Consider the following 14,631-nt stretch of genomic DNA (forward strand, 5'->3'; position numbering starts at 1 on the left):
GAGAAATTTAAGGGGCTTATCCCTCAAAACTTTAAATACAATAAAGTTGCAAAAAATAGTTTCCCACCACAGGAAATTTATTTTGAGTGTCTTCATAGTTTTATTTTGGAGATACAGCAATTTTTATATACTGCAGGAAAAACAAAAAACAATCCTATGATGCAAATTTGCAAAGAAAACAGCATGTGCATCATTTCACTGTGGGAAGTGTTACGAACAGCTGATAGGAACGGCAAAGCGTGTTTCTGGAATATTATGTTTTTGTTCCTGCAAGCGCTTTTTATGCAATTTTTGCAAAGCTATATGTGGAACGAAACCGTGACCGAGGACAAGCTGATGGCATCAGATGTAAGTACAACTCCTCCGGTTTCATATGCAAAACAAATTATTGCGCTAGCTTACACGGTTCAGGTTCTACAGGGATTTAAAAATAGTTACGCAAAACGGAGCGTGCTGCTCTGACCGGCTTTAAAGGGTTAACAATGACTTTAAAAAAATAATATAAAATAGTGTGCAACACCACTGAAGTTTGTTTTTTTTTAAACTCTCTTTTCAACCAACGGCAGTCACTCTCCAAATAACTTCTGCTTAGCTTTCCGAGCTTCCCTCGGGTCCTCTTAATCAGCGGTCTCCAACCTTTTTTGCGCCACGGACCAGTTTATGCCCGACAATATTTTCACGGACCGGCCTTTAAGGTGTCGCGGATAAATTAGGGAGGGGCTAATAATCGGCTCAGTCATTTTTAATGATCGTTGAAGGCCCAGATCGTAATCGTGATTAAAATTCGATTAATTGAGCAGCCCTACGTACTATGGCAATGACAGACCTTAGCAGACTCTGTGGGTCCAGCACGAGTGAAGCACGAGCGATTTGCTACTGCACTGGGCATTCCAATGTCCTCCTCTACCCACACAGTGCCGTCTTTTGCCGTGTGGCTCAGACTGGGCTTCCCAGTACCACGGTGCCTCTTCCATGGAGGCATGTTGGGTTCTTGTTCCGTCTCCTTTTTAGATTCTTCTGAGGAGGTATCAGTGGCCTGCTGGACAAATGAAACCTCTCCTCCATCAGAGTCTGCTTCATCCATTTCCTGAAGCAAGGAAATGGATGCGCGCCTGTTGCGCGCAGATGTTCTTCCTGTGAGGCAGTGATACAGAGGCCATCCTGATGTGCCTTGTCAGAAATGCGAAGAAGAAATGATTCTCCAGCCTGGGCTGTCTGCTTTTATGCACAGCACTGTGCTGAAGTAATGCAATGCCACTCCCTCACATACACAGTCACAATGGAAGATCTGTGGTGAGAGTCAAGGAACTGCATTGCTGAATGCTGCAAACAGACTATGACACAGACAGACAGACTGTGTGGGAGAGTAACCTAAGACAAAAGGCAGAAAGATGAAGAGATGAACCAACCTGGAACTGAGGGACAGAATTAATTTTTTATGTTTTGCTATTTTTACATGAACAGGCAAAGGAGAGAACATGCAACGCTGGGGAGATCACACATGTCACTCATGTCATTGTATTAGCAACTTTTCATTCTGTTTTCACACAATTTTTTATAAATAAAACAGACTTGTGTTTCCATATATTGTGAATGTGTCTTACACATTTGCAGGTCAGTCAATGTGTGGGATATTTTGTATAGATACGGCAGGCATTTCTGAAGGTTGTAACACAGAGGTTTGGCCTGCCTTGGATCTGAGCTACTCTGAGTAAACGTGCCAGGCCTCAAAGATAATGGGTGGTTTGCACAACAAAAGCAGGAGAATTGAGCTGACGACCTTTGAAAATCTCAGTAGGGGTGAATAACACCTTGGGTTAGTAAATTTAGTGTAAAAAAAAGTAAGAAAAAATAAACAACATCATTTTAAAAAATGTTTGAAACTCAAGAGGTCAGAAATTTCACCAAGCTGTGTTACGGCTATTCTTCCCATCCCATGCAAGGACACCTGGATTGGCTGGAGGACTGTTTACTTAGCCTGATAGGCCGAAGGACACTGTCTCAGCTAAACTATGGACACGCAGACACACACACTTACACTGATAAGCACTCACTCATCCCCTCTCCCTTTCCAACGCCTTCGATGCTTGTGCCCTACCGGGGAAGATAGCAGTCAACTGGACCAGCACAGATGCTGCAGGACCGGATGCGCTGTCTACACCGGCTCTCTCTTACCCTTTACCCGCCCCTGTTGCTTGTCTTGTGTTTCTATGGTGTATTGATAGTCATGTGCTTTTGTGCTGAGGTATTTTTTCTGTTATCAAACTGTTCTCCCACTAGGAGCTCAGTCTGAGTGGAGTTTTTTTTCTCCTCCTCTTACCTCATGTAGTGTATTTTCGTTGTTTTTTCCTATCAGCCTACCTTTCTGACATGTTAGATTAGATTAGATAGAACTTTATTAATCCCTCGGGTGGGTTCCTCTGGGAAATTCGATTTCCAAAAAAGCACAGCACCGACAGAAGTTACAGAGTTACAGAATATTATATATATATATATATATATATATATATATATACACACACACACACACACACACACACATATATATAAATACAGAGACAATATAAATAAAATATACGAAGGGGATAAATAGAATAAATAGGAATAAAAATAAAAATACAAGTGAATTGCACATTTCAAGTATTGAGTCTATTGCACCGTTGACTATTTACAAAAGTATTGCACAAAAGGTATTGCACAGTGAGGTGAAGAGGCACTACAGCTTAGTTGTTCCCCCCTCCTTTGTCCTCCTGTTTCCCCTCCCTCTCCCCTCCAGGGAGGAGTTAAACAGTCTGATGGCGTGTGGGACAAAGGAGTTTTTAAGTCTGTTAGTTCTTGTCTTTGGGAGAAGCAACCTGTCACTGAACAGACTCTTCTGGTTGTTAATGGCCGTGTGCAGAGGATGCCCAGCATTGTCCATAATGTCCATGTCTGCCCAATGTGATGTTTGTGTAAAGTTGGTCAGAAGGTTCCTTTGTAAGTGCGCATGCGCCATTAGCGTGCTGCCTGCTGTAACCCTAATTTCCCTCGGGATGAATAAAGTATTCTGATTCTGATTCTGAAGCTGAGCATTTTTAAAATCAGGGTCACACCTATACTTCTCTATAGCTCGTAAACATGAAGCAAAGACAGCGCTTTGTATGTTGCAGACATTCATCAGCAGCTGCTTAAAACAAATCCTCCGTATCCAGTGGCCAGAGAGGATTACAAACTGTGGACAAGTACAAACCAGAAACCAATAGCAATACAGTTCTGAGAGAAAGTGGTGCTGGATTGGCCACACAATCAGGAAGTCCACCAATAACATCACTACACAGGCCTTGTGCTGGAATCCAAAGGGAAAGAAGAAGAAAGACCCAGAAACACATGGCACAAGGACACACCTATCATAGTGTTGTGTGGTTTGCTAAAAGCTTAGTTTCAAATCGATATATTTTATTTTTAAATTGATCGTTCAGTCCTCATGGGGATTGTTATGTTATCCACAAAAGGTTTAGTGGATGTACTCAGTCATAATGTACAGGGGCGGCTCCAGAATTTTTTCATATGGGTGGCCATATGGGGGCCACTGAAAACATTGAGATGGCACACCAAAAACATAATTTAAAGTTCTTTTTTTTGTTTTATTTTTTTATATGCTGTTGTCAAATATAGGTCACTTGAAAAATGTGGCCAAAAAAAGAAAGAAAAGTACATGCCTAGTTAATTTCCTGTTATTAAATTTGATATTCACTGTAAGTGTGCCTGCAGGTGCAGGGGCGCAGCACAGGCGAAGGAGTGACGACTGCAATTTGGAGGGACAAACAAAGTGACCATATGAATGACAAATATGAATATGGAGGAATAAATAACAAGCTGACGTTTCAACTCATTGTAGGGTGTCTTCCTCTCTCTTGTACTCAATTATTTTCAACATAAGACAGTCCTGACAGGGGCGACACTGGGAGGGCTAGACATTTTGGCTCTTAGAATATTACGTCAGTTTCCTTATTGCAGTCGGTCTTTAAATTCTTCATGTGCCTCTATAACGTATATTGGAGGTCTGATTAGGACCCAACATGAGTTAGATTTCTTAATACAAAACTGAATCTATCTATTAAAGTTTTGCATACCTATTCTGTGCAACTTTACTTCAGGGTTCCACATGATGCCCAGCTCCTGCCCGGTCCAGATGATGATGCCTTTGGTTTCCTGCTTCAGTGCAAGCTGCTCTCCTTCCTGATTGGTGGAGATTTCCTCCTGTTCCTCTTTAGTCTGTGGAGGATCTGTGTTCTGCTGGTCCAGACTGGAGTTCCTTTCCTGGCTACAGACCTGCGGGTCATCCAGATCCTCATTTTCCTTACAATCATGTTGCTGTGGGAGATCTTGATGGACAGAACACACAAGAAAAAAGTCACACTGTGAGCAGGTCTCTCAGATATGTGAGCGATATTTAAATATTCTCTCTCATGCAGCGAACAGAGAAGAATTCTGTTTACATGCAGAAAGTCATCATTTATGAGGCGTACAGCTCACTACTCCAACTTGGTCCTTGTGGCCAATAATCCACAGTTTTCATTGTCTCAACATTTTTCTACATTCTGCGTACAGTTCTGGGCTAACATGACTTAAATCTGAAACAGAAAACATGTCTCCAGTGAGGCAGTATCCCAGGCGGTAATGCACGCCATGTGTCTTTGTGACATTTTGTTATAAGTCATATTCATTTCTATATTATGAAATCTGCTTATTACACTTTTACATACCAAATCTGGTCAGCCGTGATCCAGGTTTCCACAACAAATCCAGCTGTTCTCCGGTCCAGACATTAATCCCTTCATCCTCCTGCTTCAGTGCAAGCTGCTCTCCTTCCTGATTGGTGGAGATTTCCTCCTGTTCCTCTTTAGTCTGTAGAGGCTCTGGGTCCTCCTGGTTGAGACTGGAGCTCCTCTCCTGGTCACAGAACTGCTGATCATCCAGACCTTCGTGTTCAACAAAAGGACACAAGAAAATAGTGACTAATGTGATGATAAGAAAGCTCAAGAAGGATGAAAACGGTCACCTATTGAGAATTTAGCTTGCGTTTTATGTTGCCACAGAAACATTCACTGATAGTCATTTGTTCACTGGATGATGTTGATAACCTTACAGCTGTCTGGGGTCTGATTTTTAGATGTGACTGCCAGTGATCATCACACACTGTGAATAAACAAACAAATGAACAGCAGCATGATCTGAATATGATCATGAAAGCTTAAAGTATTTTACGACGGCAGGTAAGATATGCTGTTAATGCTAATCTTTTAACATTTTACTAATAAATATGATGCAAATCTCATGGTCCACTACATTCCAAAGATGCTCTGTTGGGTTGAGAGCTGGTAACTCTGGAGACCCGAGTACAGAGAACTCAATGTCATTTTAAGGGAACTGCATATTTTCTCTTTTTTGGACTACTCTCTGTAAATCATGCAGATGTTTGTGCTGGAAATTTAAACAGATCAGCAGTTTCTGAAATACTCAGATCAGCCAATGTGGCACCAACACCCACACCATGATCAAAGTGATTTCAATCACCGTCACTGATCGCTATATGCTGAAATGCATGGACTGCTGCCATCTGATTGGCTGATTACATTTTGGATTAAAGAGTAGTTGAACGGGTGTAGTTAACAAAGTGGCCGTAAGTATGTTTACATAGATGCAGTGTTAGGGAGTAACGGCATACATGTACCGGCGTTATGCATTTAAAATACAAAACATGAGTAACTGTATTCCGATATCCATCCATCCATTCGCTTATCCTTTTCAGGGTCGCGGGGGGCGCTGGAGCCTATCCCAGCTGTTATAGGGCGAAAGGTGAGGTACACCCTGGACAGGTCGCCAGTCTGTCGCAGGGCTAACACATAGGGACAGACAACCATTCACACTCACATTCACACCTAGTGGCAATTTGGATTATCCAATTAACCTATCCCCACAAGCTGCATGTCTTTGGACGGTGGGAGGAAGCCGGAGTACCCGGAGAGAACCCACGCAAACACGGTGAGAACATGCAAACTCCACACAGAAAGACCCCGGCCTGATGGTGGAATTGAACTCAGGACTTTCTTGCTGTGAGGCAACAGTGCTAACCACCGTGCCGCCGATAGTTACCGATAATTTGGTAATAATTAGAATACAGTTACTTCTAAATAAATGGATTACACGATGGTCTTTTCCTGTTTCATATGTCAGGCTATACCCTCTCTAATTTTGTTGATTTCACGCATTACCGGAAACCCAAACAAAACACGCAACAAGAAGCTCTAGTGTAAGTCTCTTGGTAATGTTGGTGGCGTCAGTTATACAATGGACCCAGAAACCGAGCTGCTCTCAACTATAAAGACTCCACCCGAAAGAAACATCTGGAAGTACATTCTTTTTTTAAAGACTAACATTAGCTAGGGCTGTGCGACATGACCAAAATCTCATATCCCAATATAAGACGTTTCTCGTCTTATATTGTAGTTTTATTTTATAGTGTTTCTGTGTTCTGCTGGTCCAGACTGGAGTTCCTTTCCTGGCTACAGACCTGCGGGTCATCCAGATCCTCATTTTCCTTACAATCATGTTGCTGTGGGAGGTCTTGATGGACAGAACACACAAGAAAAAAGTCACACTGTGAGCAGGTCTCTCAGATATGTGAGCGATATTTAAATATTCTCTCTCATGCAGCGAACAGAGAAGAATTCTGTTTACATGCAGAAAGTCATCATTTATGAGGCGTACAGCTCACTACTCCAACTTGGTCCTTGTGGCCAATAATCCACAGTTTTCATTGTCTCAACATTTTTCTACATTCTGCGTACAGTTCTGGGCTAACATGACTTAAATCTGAAACAGAAAACATGTCTCCAGTGAGGCAGTATCCCAGGCGGTAATGCACGCCATGTGTCTTTGTGACATTTTGTTATAAGTCATATTCATTTCTATATTATGAAATCTGCTTATTACACTTTTACATACCAAATCTGGTCAGCCGTGATCCAGGTTTCCACAACAAATCCAGCTGTTCTCCGGTCCAGACATTAATCCCTTCATCCTCCTGCTTCAGTGCAAGCTGCTCTCCTCCCTGATTGGTGGAGATTTCCTCCTGTTCCTCTTTAGTCTGTAGAGGCTCTGGGTCCTCCTGGTTGAGACTGGAGCTCCTCTCATGGTCACAGAACTGCTGATCATCCAGACCTTCGTGTTCAACAAAAGGACACAAGAAAATAGTGACTAATGTGATGATAAGAAAGCTCAAGAAGGATGAAAACGGTCACCTATTGAGAATTTAGCTTGCGTTTTATGTTGCCACAGAAACATTCACTGATAGTCATTTGTTCACTGGATGATGTTGATAACCTTACAGCTGTCTGGGGTCTGATTTTTAGATGTGACTGCCAGTGATCATCACACACTGTGAATAAACAAACAAATGAACAGCAGCATGATCTGAATATGATCATGAAAGCTTAAAGTATTTTACGACGGCAGGTAAGATATGCTGTTAATGCTAATCTTTTAACATTTTACTAATAAATATGATGCAAATCTCATGGTCCACTACATTCCAAAGATGCTCTGTTGGGTTGAGAGCTGGTAACTCTGGAGACCCGAGTACAGAGAACTCAATGTCATTTTAAGGGAACTGCATATTTTCTCTTTTTTGGACTACTCTCTGTAAATCATGCAGATGTTTGTGCTGGAAATTTAAACAGATCAGCAGTTTCTGAAATACTCAGATCAGCCAATGTGGCACCAACACCCACACCATGATCAAAGTGATTTCAATCACCGTCACTGATTGCTATATGCTGAAATGCATGGACTGCTGCCATCTGATTGGCTGATTACATTTTGGATTAAAGAGTAGTTGAACGGGTGTAGTTAACAAAGTGGCCGTAAGTATGTTTACATAGATGCAGTGTTAGGGAGTAACGGCATACATGTACCGGCGTTATGCATTTAAAATACAAAACATGAGTAACTGTATTCCGATATCCATCCATCCATTCGCTTATCCTTTTCAGGGTCGCGGGGGGCGCTGGAGCCTATCCCAGCTGTTATAGGGCGAAAGGTGAGGTACACCCTGGACAGGTCGCCAGTCTGTCGCAGGGCTAACACATAGGGACAGACAACCATTCACACTCACATTCACACCTAGTGGCAATTTGGATTATCCAATTAACCTATCCCCACAAGCTGCATGTCTTTGGACGGTGGGAGGAAGCCGGAGTACCCGGAGAGAACCCACGCAAACACGGTGAGAACATGCAAACTCCACACAGAAAGACCCCGGCCTGATGGTGGAATTGAACTCAGGACTTTCTTGCTGTGAGGCAACAGTGCTAACCACCGTGCCGCCGATAGTTACCGATAATTTGGTAATAATTAGAATACAGTTACTTCTAAATAAATGGATTACACGATGGTCTTTTCCTGTTTCATATGTCAGGCTATACCCTCTCTAATTTTGTTGATTTCACGCATTACCGGAAACCCAAACAAAACACGCAACAAGAAGCTCTAGTGTAAGTCTCTTGGTAATGTTGGTGGCGTCAGTTATACAATGGACCCAGAAACCGAGCTGCTCTCAACTATAAAGACTCCACCCGAAAGAAACATCTGGAAGTACATTCTTTTTTTAAAGACTAACATTAGCTAGGGCTGTGCGACATGACCAAAATCTCATATCCCAATATAAGACGTTTCTCGTCTTATATTGTAGTTTTATTTTATAGTGTTTCTGTGTTCTGCTGGTCCAGACTGGAGTTCCTTTCCTGGCTACAGACCTGCGGGTCATCCAGATCCTCATTTTCCTTACAATCATGTTGCTGTGGGAGGTCTTGATGGACAGAACACACAAGAAAAAAGTCACACTGTGAGCAGGTCTCTCAGATATGTGAGCGATATTTAAATATTCTCTCTCATGCAGCGAAAAGAGAAGAATTCTGTTTACATGCAGAAAGTCATCATTTATGAGGCGTACAGCTCACTACTCCAACTTGGTCCTTGTGGCCAATAATCCACAGTTTTCATTGTCTCAACATTTTTCTACATTCTGCGTACAGTTCTGGGCTAACATGACTTAAATCTGAAACAGAAAACATGTCTCCAGTGAGGCAGTATCCCAGGCGGTAATGCACGCCATGTGTCTTTGTGACATTTTGTTATAAGTCATATTCATTTCTATATTATGAAATCTGCTTATTACACTTTTACATACCAAATCTGGTCAGCCGTGATCCAGGTTTCCACAACAAATCCAGCTGTTCTCCGGTCCAGACATTAATCCCTTCATCCTCCTGCTTCAGTGCAAGCTGCTCTCCTCCCTGATTGGTGGAGATTTCCTCCTGTTCCTCTTTAGTCTGTAGAGGCTCTGGGTCCTCCTGGTTGAGACTGGAGCTCCTCTCATGGTCACAGAACTGCTGATCATCCAGACCTTCGTGTTCAACAAAAGGACACAAGAAAATAGTGACTAATGTGATGATAAGAAAGCTCAAGAAGGATGAAAACGGTCACCTATTGAGAATTTAGCTTGCGTTTTATGTTGCCACAGAAACATTCACTGATAGTCATTTGTTCACTGGATGATGTTGATAACCTTACAGCTGTCTGGGGTCTGATTTTTAGATGTGACTGCCAGTGATCATCACACACTGTGAATAAACAAACAAATGAACAGCAGCATGATCTGAATATGATCATGAAAGCTTAAAGTATTTTACGACGGCAGGTAAGATATGCTGTTAATGCTAATCTTTTAACATTTTACTAATAAATATGATGCAAATCTCATGGTCCACTACATTCCAAAGATGCTCTGTTGGGTTGAGAGCTGGTAACTCTGGAGACCCGAGTACAGAGAACTCAATGTCATTTTAAGGGAACTGCATATTTTCTCTTTTTTGGACTACTCTCTGTAAATCATGCAGATGTTTGTGCTGGAAATTTAAACAGATCAGCAGTTTCTGAAATACTCAGATCAGCCAATGTGGCACCAACACCCACACCATGATCAAAGTGATTTCAATCACCGTCACTGATCGCTATATGCTGAAATGCATGGACTGCTGCCATCTGATTGGCTGATTACATTTTGGATTAAAGAGTAGTTGAACGGGTGTAGTTAACAAAGTGGCCGTAAGTATGTTTACATAGATGCAGTGTTAGGGAGTAACGGCATACATGTACCGGCGTTATGCATTTAAAATACAAAACATGAGTAACTGTATTCCGATATCCATCCATCCATTCGCTTATCCTTTTCAGGGTCGCGGGGGGCGCTGGAGCCTATCCCAGCTGTTATAGGGCGAAAGGTGAGGTACACCCTGGACAGGTCGCCAGTCTGTCGCAGGGCTAACACATAGGGACAGACAACCATTCACACTCACATTCACACCTAGTGGCAATTTGGATTATCCAATTAACCTATCCCCACAAGCTGCATGTCTTTGGACGGTGGGAGGAAGCCGGAGTACCCGGAGAGAACCCACGCAAACACGGTGAGAACATGCAAACTCCACACAGAAAGACCCCGGCCTGATGGTGGAATTGAACTCAGGACTTTCTTGCTGTGAGGCAACAGTGCTAACCACCGTGCCGCCGATAGTTACCGATAATTTGGTAATAATTAGAATACAGTTACTTCTAAATAAATGGATTACACGATGGTCTTTTCCTGTTTCATATGTCAGGCTATACCCTCTCTAATTTTGTTGATTTCACGCATTACCGGAAACCCAAACAAAACACGCAACAAGAAGCTCTAGTGTAAGTCTCTTGGTAATGTTGGTGGCGTCAGTTATACAATGGACCCAGAAACCGAGCTGCTCTCAACTATAAAGACTCCACCCGAAAGAAACATCTGGAAGTACATTCTTTTTTTAAAGACTAACATTAGCTAGGGCTGTGCGACATGACCAAAATCTCATATCCCAATATAAGACGTTTCTCGTCTTATATTGTAGTTTTATTTTATAGTGTTTCTGTGTTCTGCTGGTCCAGACTGGAGTTCCTTTCCTGGCTACAGACCTGCGGGTCATCCAGATCCTCATTTTCCTTACAATCATGTTGCTGTGGGAGGTCTTGATGGACAGAACACACAAGAAAAAAGTCACACTGTGAGCAGGTCTCTCAGATATGTGAGCGATATTTAAATATTCTCTCTCATGCAGCGAACAGAGAAGAATTCTGTTTACATGCAGAAAGTCATCATTTATGAGGCGTACAGCTCACTACTCCAACTTGGTCCTTGTGGCCAATAATCCACAGTTTTCATTGTCTCAACATTTTTCTACATTCTGCGTACAGTTCTGGGCTAACATGACTTAAATCTGAAACAGAAAACATGTCTCCAGTGAGGCAGTATCCCAGGCGGTAATGCACGCCATGTGTCTTTGTGACATTTTGTTATAAGTCATATTCATTTCTATATTATGAAATCTGCTTATTACACTTTTACATACCAAATCTGGTCAGCCGTGATCCAGGTTTCCACAACAAATCCAGCTGTTCTCCGGTCCAGACATTAATCCCTTCATCCTCCTGCTTCAGTGCAAGCTGCTCTCCTCCCTGATTGGTGGAGATTTCCTCCTGTTCCTCTTTAGTCTGTAGAGGCTCTGGGTCCTCCTGGTTGAGACTGGAGCTCCTCTCATGGTCACAGAACTGCTGATCATCCAGACCTTCGTGTTCAACAAAAGGACACAAGAAAATAGTGACTAATGTGATGATAAGAAAGCTCAAGAAGGATGAAAACGGTCACCTATTGAGAATTTAGCTTGCGTTTTATGTTGCCACAGAAACATTCACTGATAGTCATTTGTTCACTGGATGATGTTGATAACCTTACAGCTGTCTGGGGTCTGATTTTTAGATGTGACTGCCAGTGATCATCACACACTGTGAATAAACAAACAAATGAACAGCAGCATGATCTGAATATGATCATGAAAGCTTAAAGTATTTTACGACGGCAGGTAAGATATGCTGTTAATGCTAATCTTTTAACATTTTACTAATAAATATGATGCAAATCTCATGGTCCACTACATTCCAAAGATGCTCTGTTGGGTTGAGAGCTGGTAACTCTGGAGACCCGAGTACAGAGAACTCAATGTCATTTTAAGGGAACTGCATATTTTCTCTTTTTTGGACTACTCTCTGTAAATCATGCAGATGTTTGTGCTGGAAATTTAAACAGATCAGCAGTTTCTGAAATACTCAGATCAGCCAATGTGGCACCAACACCCACACCATGATCAAAGTGATTTCAATCACCGTCACTGATCGCTATATGCTGAAATGCATGGACTGCTGCCATCTGATTGGCTGATTACATTTTGGATTAAAGAGTAGTTGAACGGGTGTAGTTAACAAAGTGGCCGTAAGTATGTTTACATAGATGCAGTGTTAGGGAGTAACGGCATACATGTACCGGCGTTATGCATTTAAAATACAAAACATGAGTAACTGTATTCCGATATCCATCCATCCATTCGCTTATCCTTTTCAGGGTCGCGGGGGGCGCTGGAGCCTATCCCAGCTGTTATAGGGCGAAAGGTGAGGTACACCCTGGACAGGTCGCCAGTCTGTCGCAGGGCTAACACATAGGGACAGACAACCATTCACACTCACATTCACACCTAGTGGCAATTTGGATTATCCAATTAACCTATCCCCACAAGCTGCATGTCTTTGGACGGTGGGAGGAAGCCGGAGTACCCGGAGAGAACCCACGCAAACACGGTGAGAACATGCAAACTCCACACAGAAAGACCCCGGCCTGATGGTGGAATTGAACTCAGGACTTTCTTGCTGTGAGGCAACAGTGCTAACCACCGTGCCGCCGATAGTTACCGATAATTTGGTAATAATTAGAATACAGTTACTTCTAAATAAATGGATTACACGATGGTCTTTTCCTGTTTCATATGTCAGGCTATACCCTCTCTAATTTTGTTGATTTCACGCATTACCGGAAACCCAAACAAAACACGCAACAAGAAGCTCTAGTGTAAGTCTCTTGGTAATGTTGGTGGCGTCAGTTATACAATGGACCCAGAAACCGAGCTGCTCTCAACTATAAAGACTCCACCCGAAAGAAACATCTGGAAGTACATTCTTTTTTTAAAGACTAACATTAGCTAGGGCTGTGCGACATGACCAAAATCTCATATCCCAATATAAGACGTTTCTCGTCTTATATTGTAGTTTTATTTTATAGTGTTTCTGTGTTCTGCTGGTCCAGACTGGAGTTCCTTTCCTGGCTACAGACCTGCGGGTCATCCAGATCCTCATTTTCCTTACAATCATGTTGCTGTGGGAGGTCTTGATGGACAGAACACACAAGAAAAAAGTCACACTGTGAGCAGGTCTCTCAGATATGTGAGCGATATTTAAATATTCTCTCTCATGCAGCGAACAGAGAAGAATTCTGTTTACATGCAGAAAGTCATCATTTATGAGGCGTACAGCTCACTACTCCAACTTGGTCCTTGTGGCCAATAATCCACAGTTTTCATTGTCTCAACATTTTTCTACATTCTGCGTACAGTTCTGGGCTAACATGACTTAAATCTGAAACAGAAAACATGTCTCCAGTGAGGCAGTATCCCAGGCGGTAATGCACGCCATGTGTCTTTGTGACATTTTGTTATAAGTCATATTCATTTCTATATTATGAAATCTGCTTATTACACTTTTACATACCAAATCTGGTCAGCCGTGATCCAGGTTTCCACAACAAATCCAGCTGTTCTCCGGTCCAGACATTAATCCCTTCATCCTCCTGCTTCAGTGCAAGCTGCTCTCCTCCCTGATTGGTGGAGATTTCCTCCTGTTCCTCTTTAGTCTGTAGAGGCTCTGGGTCCTCCTGGTTGAGACTGGAGCTCCTCTCATGGTCACAGAACTGCTGATCATCCAGACCTTCGTGTTCAACAAAAGGACACAAGAAAATAGTGACTAATGTGATGATAAGAAAGCTCAAGAAGGATGAAAACGGTCACCTATTGAGAATTTAGCTTGCGTTTTATGTTGCCACAGAAACATTCACTGATAGTCATTTGTTCACTGGATGATGTTGATAACCTTACAGCTGTCTGGGGTCTGATTTTTAGATGTGACTGCCAGTGATCATCACACACTGTGAATAAACAAACAAATGAACAGCAGCATGATCTGAATATGATCATGAAAGCTTAAAGTATTTTACGACGGCAGGTAAGATATGCTGTTAATGCTAATCTTTTAACATTTTACTAATAAATATGATGCAAATCTCATGGTCCACTACATTCCAAAGATGCTCTGTTGGGTTGAGAGCTGGTAACTCTGGAGACCCGAGTACAGAGAACTCAATGTCATTTTAAGGGAACTGCATATTTTCTCTTTTTTGGACTACTCTCTGTAAATCATGCAGATGTTTGTGCTGGAAATTTAAACAGATCAGCAGTTTCTGAAATACTCAGATCAGCCAATGTGGCACCAACACCCACACCATGATCAAAGTGATTTCAATCACCGTCACTGATTGCTATATGCTGAAATGCATGGACTGCTGCCATCTGATTGGCTGATTACATTTTGGATTAAAGAGTAGTTGAACGGGTGTAGTTAACAAAGTGGCCG

At 42.2% G+C, this 14,631-nt stretch overlaps 1 protein-coding gene across 1 annotated transcript in view; it reads right to left on the reverse strand.

The window, feature by feature from the left end:
- LOC147300596 (uncharacterized) overlaps positions 1–14,631 on the reverse strand; it is a 37,421-nt gene that overhangs the window by 15,975 nt on the left and 6,815 nt on the right. Inside the window, exons 5-6 of the mRNA XM_086285056.1 lie at positions 4,746–4,961; positions 4,113–4,364 (exon numbers count right to left, since the gene is read on the reverse strand). Of these exons, the coding sequence (XP_086141182.1) occupies positions 4,113–4,364; positions 4,746–4,961 (468 nt within the window). The remainder of the gene's footprint in view (positions 1–4,112; positions 4,365–4,745; positions 4,962–14,631) is intronic.

Source organism: Aulonocara sp. 'chitande type north' Nkhata Bay, unplaced genomic scaffold (assembly GCF_057382095.1).
Source record: "Aulonocara sp. 'chitande type north' Nkhata Bay isolate Kocher_YH1m ecotype deep benthic unplaced genomic scaffold, A_spYH_male_GT1.1 unmapped_scaffold_23, whole genome shotgun sequence".
In the NCBI taxonomy this organism is placed as follows: Eukaryota; Metazoa; Chordata; class Actinopteri; order Cichliformes; family Cichlidae; genus Aulonocara; species Aulonocara sp. 'chitande type north' Nkhata Bay.